Source organism: Cibotium barometz, chromosome 18 (assembly GCF_041138505.1).
Source record: "Cibotium barometz isolate CiBa-2024 chromosome 18, ASM4113850v1, whole genome shotgun sequence".
NCBI lineage: Eukaryota > Viridiplantae > Streptophyta > Polypodiopsida > Cyatheales > Cibotiaceae > Cibotium > Cibotium barometz.
This window is the reverse complement of record NC_141063.1, coordinates 20,922,484-20,930,268: the sequence shown is the minus strand read 5'-3', so window position 1 is coordinate 20,930,268 and position 7,785 is coordinate 20,922,484. Positions and strand designations below refer to the sequence as shown.

Genomic DNA, 7,785 nt, shown 5'->3' with positions numbered 1-7,785 from the left:
GCCTAGTAGGACTCATGGTTAGTAGAGCTTACAGATTGACATAGTTGTTGAGTGAATGTCTCTGAATCAACAACAATTGGGTGCTAGAATGCCCCATACTTTGTGCCGTAGTGTCAAAGGTTTTGAGTTAATCTAGATAAGCACTTCACAGTAAGTGGCTCGAGCATCTTGTTAAAGATGGCTCTGTGGGATATTCTAACTCGGGAAGGGTGCATCCACTAGTACGGAGCTGCTTGTAAAGAGTATGGAGTTACGTAGCCAAATTGAGAAAGAATTTGATATTTAAGATAGACAGGATAAGTGGCGAAGTCCAACTTTACCAAAAGACATAAGAGGATTCACTTGTACAAATTTGTGTTTTGTAAGAGCGGTTATTTTTGTTGTCATCGGTTACAATTTTGTAGTATATTGCAACTTACGGGTAGGCAATGCATTGCCACTGTCATGGGGAGGCAACAAAGCTTTGTTATACACCAAACTTCATATTGCCATTGAACACAAATTGGATGTTGTGTTATTCATGTCAAAGCAGTCTCAAAGTACAAAGATTGATTTTGTTTTTCTATCAGTGTAAGGTGTATTGAAGGCATACCTAATTCACATATCGTAGCATATGTACATACATACTAAATAAGTGATAAAGAATTTCTCATTTATTGCTTTATAGTAAATCATTTATTGCTTTTCTATCAGTGTAAGGTGTATTGAAGGCATACCTAATTCACATATCGTAGCATATGTACATACATACTAAATAAGTGATAAAGAATTTCTCATTTATTGCTTTATAGTAAATCATTCCCATAATTGAAATGATATATGACATAGTAGAGGTGTCCAGTGAGACCACACTTGTAGAGGTGTGTCTAGATGGTGCTATTAACTTTTGGATGTGACCATAGATAGCCCATAAACAGTCTTTAGAGACATAGATATGTATTGCCAAGAAACCAAAGTGATTGCAGAAGTAGACATGTGGTTAGGCATGTATCTACTCGTGGGCTGGGAGTGGTACTCTTATTGGTTCACATTACTTTTGATTTTCTAGTAGTGTGTAGACACTATACATCACATACACTCTGTCTATGTGGAAATCATCTTCGTTTTGCAAGATGTTCTTGGAATAATGCAAGAACTTTTGGAGAGAGAAAAGTGTAGCTTTCCTTAAACTATGTGTAAGGTCAATTGAACTTTACCACATTATAGAACATTTTGCTAAAGACTTGTAATAGTTACGCAAACTTGTTAAATTAAAGTCCATGTGGTTTCTAACCACAAGAGGAAAACATATTTGATGTTGTAGAACATGCAAAGGAATTCCTTGAATGTTAGAGCACATTCATTATGAGGTTCTAGAGGATTTGAGAACTTCTAGCGTATACTAAAGGCATGATGTTATTCAATGCCTTAGTAGAAATTTGTGTGTTTTATCGACATCTTTCATAGTTGAAAGTAGCAACTATGGTTTGGTGTTCCAATGAAACACGAGTGTTGCATGTTTCCTTGGTCATAGTACTTAAGGAAAATATGTCTTGCTTTCCTTGTTACAGACGTAGATAACCATATGGTCTATACACAGACACTTGTTTACAACTTTCTGAACCATTTTCATGGACAAAAACTCTTCTTAAAGGGAAAAGTAAAACGGTCAATATTTGACCAACTAATAAGATGTGAAAACATCTAAGTTTGGAAGGCTCTTTATCAAACATCTCTACAAACTATATGGCTTGCCCGCAAATATAGTGCAGGGTAGAGATAGAAAGTTTGATAGTCATCTTTGAAGGAAAATCTTCAAAGGTAAAATATCACTCTAAGTAAGAGTGAAATCAACCATCCATAGATTGATGGTGGTTAAACTAAAACCGAGGTTCAAGAGCATATGCTTGTGGATAGATGAATAATCTAGTGGAGAGGAGTACCTCCCACCTTTGGAAGCTTTTTTTGTTGTTCATGACTAGATTTGCTCCATTTACATTGTTTTATGAACTCTAGTCTAGATCTCCTATGGTCGTAGAGCTATGCAAGGAGAAGAGTCAACAAGTTGGTAGCATAGCATGGTAGCGTAGTCTACAAATATTTAGTAGCATAGTCTACAAATGGTTGGTAGTGTAGTCTACAAACTTGAGTTCCTGGAGAGCTCTCAAGTACACCTAGTTTTCATGTCAGTGGCATGTCAAAACAATGTATCACCAAGACAACATAGTTTGTCTTAAAGTTGTCCTTGGAGTTACCAAACTTCCACATGAACCAGGGAGAATTCTTAAGTTTAAAGACCGGAACACAAAGTGTACTGTGTACCGATGAGAAATTGTTAAGTGAAAGGATAGGTCAGAAAACGTCTCAAGTGAGAACAACTATATATGCTTACCAATAACTTTTCCTAGTTTATTTTCGCAGACGAAAACTCTTTAGAAAGGAGGGGTTATATCACGTAGATTGTAACGACATGCGTGAGTCGCCCGTAGCGATGGCAAAGCTCGACTAGACATGGAGTCCACACGCTGGAGCGCACGTGGCAAGTGTGTCCGAGGTTTAGGGGTCAGGCGCCTAGGTCGGAGGACCGTGGGCGGTTGTGTGGGCAGGCAAGCAAGCCACTATATAAGCCTGGCAATATGAAAACTTATCCACATTCCCTCTATGGTTGGGTGGTGACTAGAGCTCAGAGCCCTCTTTGGCTATGGCGCGACTACCACGATGTAACAACAGGATATTTGGAACTCTACAAGACATATAATGCCATGAGAAAGAGTTTCCATTGGAAAGGGCTATGGAAGGATGTGCATGCATATGTGTCCAAGTGTTTACCATGACAAATGAACAAAGACCCTACCCATAAAGGGGTGTATCGCTTGGAGAACCCTTGATCTTGTATGTACCTCCAACAAGATTCCATGCATATATTCTCCACTTCAGGTGGTGGAGAGATTCGAGATTCATGTGAAACTAGAGTTGCATGAGTATCTGCAAAGAAACTCTAGTTGCATGAGTATCTATCTACAAAGGGTTGTACAACCCTTCTATGCATAAGAGATCTTGGTGATAATAGAGCTTCAAGGTTACTTTCTGGAATACTTGTGCCAAGCCTCATTTATGCTATTGTCATCATTGGGTGGGTGTTAATTTGCTATTGTCATCTTTGGGTGGGTGGCTTAACATAAAGGAGATGTCCTACCTAGCAATACATTCATCAATATAAATAGAATTGCTATTGTCATATTTGAGTGGGTGGCTTAACATGAAGGAGATGTCCTACCTAGCAATACATTCATCAACTTTATCTGAAGTGAAACAAGCATAAATGATTCTTGGCACAAGTATTCCACAAAGTAAGCTTAAAGCTCTATTATCACCAAGATCTCTTATACATAGAAGGGTTTTAAGCTCTATTATCACCAAGATCTCTTATACATAGAAGGGTTGTATAACCCCTTTTGAGACATGGAACACCCTAATAAGATACGGAACACTTGATCCCATTCTGACCTCCCTAATAAGATATGGATTACTTAATCCCATTTTGACCTCGATATGTGAAAAGCATTTCTTAACATATGTACCTGAACCTCATAACGTTTTCCTTCTTTACCTCATTGCCAATGTTGGAACTTTTCAGAGCCATCGCGTGCAATAAAAATATTTTTCAACCAATCAAAAATAAGGACAACCAATCTATCCGGTTTTTGTTTCCAAAATCTCTACAACATGCCATGTGTATATGAAAAGTATTCTTTCAAATAAGGCTACTTAAATTATCACCACAACATGCAGTTTTTATAACTAATGTATATGAAAAGTATTCTTTCACAATATGCAGTTTTTATAACTAATGTCAGCCAGTTTTTTCTTAATTCTGGCGGCAAAAATACACTAGGAATACTGTTTTGAGAAAAACTAGTTGTAAAGATCTTCAAATTATTACAGATCTTGTGCCAAATAGACATCCATAGCTTCGCCAATCATCCCAACCGATTATTCAAAAATTAAGCCGTGCAAATGCACTTTTTTTAAATAAAAAAAATCTTTTTCAACACCCTTTTTTTTTGCCACAGTAGAAAGTTACTTTAGAACTTTGTAGTGTAATTTTCTCAGCTGAAAATCAGAAATCCACTTTGCCTTTAATTTTAAGGGATAAAATTTGTACATTTTCGTTATAAATCCCGGCATTTGTATAATTTCTAGTGATTTTTATTACCTTTGATTTTAAGGGTTGAAAAAAACATTATTTTTTTTTGAGCACTGGCAAGACCACACTAGAAAGTTACAGGCTCATGACCATCCACAATCAAACAAATTTCTCATATAATAAGTAGCTGCTAAGTGAATTTCCTTAAACAAATAGGGGACTACAATACATGCAGAAGGAAGGCTCAAAATTTTTGCTCAAGAAGATGGGAGTTTTTTTTTACAAAAAATCAATTCAAGGGCAACCAAGCATTCAATATGAATATGCTGGGGGCTCATTATGATGATGGGAAAATTTAGCCTGTTTTCCCAGTTCCAGTGGTCAATCCAAAGCCATAGGAGAAGAGGGGGTCATAGTTTTCGTCACCCACATTCATAGGCAGCTGATCCACACTCTTGAACCATGTCCTTGGGGACTTCCCTTGAAAATCATAGTCCCCAAACAACACATCAGCCACCCCTTGCCCCTCTGACCCAGGCAGCCATGCTGCCACCAGGGCATTCATTACTGGTAAATACGGCTCCACCACCAACGGCCTCCCCGAAATCAACACCACTACACACTCCACTGAGCTGCACACATTCTGTATTGTGTTGATGCCCTCTAGTGGAATGGTCAAGTTGTTGCTGTCCCCAAACATCTCTGTGTATGTTGGCTCCCCCACCACCACCACGGCATACGAAAACCCGTTGCTTGCGATGAAACCCGCGTCTGGAGATTCTTGATACACCACTTGAGTAGCTGGGCTCACTGTGCTCTTAATGGCATCCAGTATAGTAGTCCCTGATGCACAAGGAAGCATAGTGAGTCAACATCAGCTGCTTCATTACATGTCCACAGTTTCTATTCGTTATAATAGAATAAGATAAATTACGATCCAAATAGGGAATGGTCTATGGGAGCTTACCAACTGTAGTATCTCCACTGCTTCCTTGCCAGCCTATGGTCCACCCTCCACATTGCAAGCCTATGTCATCTGCATGACTGCCGGCAACGAGTATCTTGGGAGCCGTCTTGCTTAGAGGCAACACTGGGCTGTTTGCATCTTTGCCATTCTTCAAAAGCACCAGAGACTTCCTGACTGCTTCCCTGGCCAAATTCCTGTGATCTTGACTGCCCACCATGCCTAGCAAGCTCCTGTCTGCCATGGGCTTCTCAAAAAGACCGGCTGCAAACTTCACTCGGAGTATTCTGCGAACCGCATCATTGATTCTGTCTTGGCTTATGAGTCCAGAGTTCACTTGGGCAGTTACAAGACTGATGAATTCTTGATAATTGAATGGAACCATCACCTACGAAACCAAAGGTAACAGGGGATACATGCAAAATAAGAAAGTATCACATGAACTGCTTGCTAGAAGACCTCGCATCACAAACAGCAATGCTTACCATGTCCAAGCCAGCATTCAGAGCCACATTGACACTATAGCTGTAGTTTGCACCTGCCGGACTTGTTATGCGTTCTAGAGCTTCCCAATCAGATATGGTGAACCCCTACATGTGATCAGCAACAATGCAGTTGGACCCCTAACTCAAAAGCCCATCAAAAAACACTCATAACACATCTTGGTACACTTACAGTTACCTGAAAACCCATCCTCTGCTTTAGCATGGTGGTTATCAAGTACTCATTTGCACTCATCTTCACACCATTCCAGCTTGAATAAGAGATCATCACCGTGGCCACACCGTTTGCAATGGCATTGTAATAGGGGAGCATGTGGATGCTGCGAAGTTCATTGTAAGACGCCACTGTGTTGCTCTCATCGATGCCATTGGTTGTACCCCCATCACCAACATAGTGCTTGGCACAAGCAACAACATTCGATCTGAAAACACATGCCCAAATATGCATCGTATGTAATCATCATGTAATCACCAATATGCAAATTGACAATTTATCACATTAATGTTAAAATGTTAAGGATTTCTTACCCTCCTCCAATATAGGGCACCCCTTTAGGATACCCTTGAGGGGGTACTCCTTGAAGCCCAAAGATGATTTGGGTCATTTGTTGCACAAGTTCGGGGTCCTCACTGTAGCTCTCATAGCAGCGGCCCCACCGCGGGTCCCGGGAGACCTGACAAATAACAATATTAGTTTAATCACTAGTGAAAATCACAAATTCATGAAATGCTTCAGACAGAAATATAGTCAGTAGGAGTACTCACTGCTATACAGGGGGCAAAAGCATAAGGTATACCCGTGCCCCGGACCTCCAGGGCGGTGGCAGCACCAATCCTTTGGACCAAGTCTGGGTCTCTGATCAGAGCAAAAGGGTTTAAAACCAAAAACAGGCAGCAATTTGAGCCTAGATTAGAAGCAGATCAAACAGTGATACAGAGCCATTGTGTAGATTAAATACTGTGTTTGTTGCTAACTGTACTGATTAACATTGTGGAATTGAAAAGCAATAAGCCATACCTGGTGGCTCCTAAACCAATGTTGTGGGGGAAGATGGTGGCCCCGTAGACATTGTTGTGGCCGTGCACAGCATCAATGCCATAGATGATGGGGATGCCCAGGCGGGTGCCCAAGGCTGCAGTCTGAAACCCATCCACCATGTCCGCCCACGCGTTGGCAGGGGCGTTGGGCGCAGGCGAACTGCCTCCACCGCTCAGCAAACTCCCTGGTAGAGCAGATCAAAACATAATTTGATCTATGTTTTAAAAAAACAGGTTTAATCCATCAAACCTAGTCTAATATTATATCGGATTTAGTTATTTACCTATGAAGTAATTTTGGATGACAGAAGGGTCTGCCACAGTGCGCTCTATCTGAGTCATCTGTCCAATTTTCTCAGCCAGAGTCATGCGAGAAATCAAATCTTCCACCCTTGCATCCACCGATTGCGTAGAGTCCTTGTAGAGGGGAACATCATCTGCGCAAGCATTAGGCAGCGGAGAGTCCAAAAGCAGAAAAGCGATCCATAGATACCCACACATTGCTTGACTGTCTGAAGAGAAGCATGGCCATCTTCTGCTGCCTGCCATGGTATGAGGGTGAAGACCAGAGCTTCCTCGAAGAGGCACTATGTTGCGCAATCTGCTGATGGTATTGAAGCTTCTTGAGAGAATGACACTACAGTGGAAGTTCTTGACTGCATGAAAGACTGTGATTTGTGCTTTAGTGTGTGTGCGTGTGTGAGGGAGGAGAGAGAGAGTGTGTGTAGCACACAGTGAACACTATGTTGCGCAATCTGCTGATGGTATTGAAGCGGGAAGGAATGGAACTGCAGTGGAAGTCCTTGTCTGCATGAAAGGCTGTGATTTGCGCTTTTTTGTGTGTGTATGCGTGTGTGTGTGTGTGTGTGTGAGAGAGAGAGAGAGTGAGAGAGAGAGAGAGGGGGAGGGAGGGAGAGTGTGTGTGTGTGTGTGAGAGACTGAGGCGCAATGCTGTCGGTATTTAATGCCTGCGTGGTCGATGAACCTTTTTTTTCCTTTTAAAAAAAAAACTTTTCTTTGGCACCAGTTTCGATATGAAAAATTGCCCAAAAATTGAGAAAATTACCACATAGCCTGACGAGAATCTTCGTGAAAATCACCGGCCACGTGCGCAGGATATTCACGTTGTTTGTAGAAAAACGAGCGCCAGCCCA

General features: G+C 41.1%; 1 protein-coding gene across 1 annotated transcript; it reads right to left on the bottom strand.

Moving 5' to 3' along the window:
• Positions 1-4,294: 4,294 nt before the first annotated feature.
• LOC147629059 (uncharacterized) lies at positions 4,295-7,563 on the bottom strand. Its single transcript, XM_086812292.1, has 8 exons — positions 6,916-7,563; positions 6,612-6,816; positions 6,359-6,449; positions 6,122-6,267; positions 5,772-6,015; positions 5,576-5,680; positions 5,094-5,478; positions 4,295-4,969 (listed from the first exon to the last, which is right to left on the bottom strand). The coding sequence occupies exons 1-8, from the start codon at positions 7,178-7,180 to the stop codon at positions 4,482-4,484; spliced, it is 1,929 nt and encodes a 642-aa protein (XP_086668418.1). The 5' UTR covers positions 7,181-7,563; the 3' UTR covers positions 4,295-4,481.
• Positions 7,564-7,785: the final 222 nt, after the last annotated feature.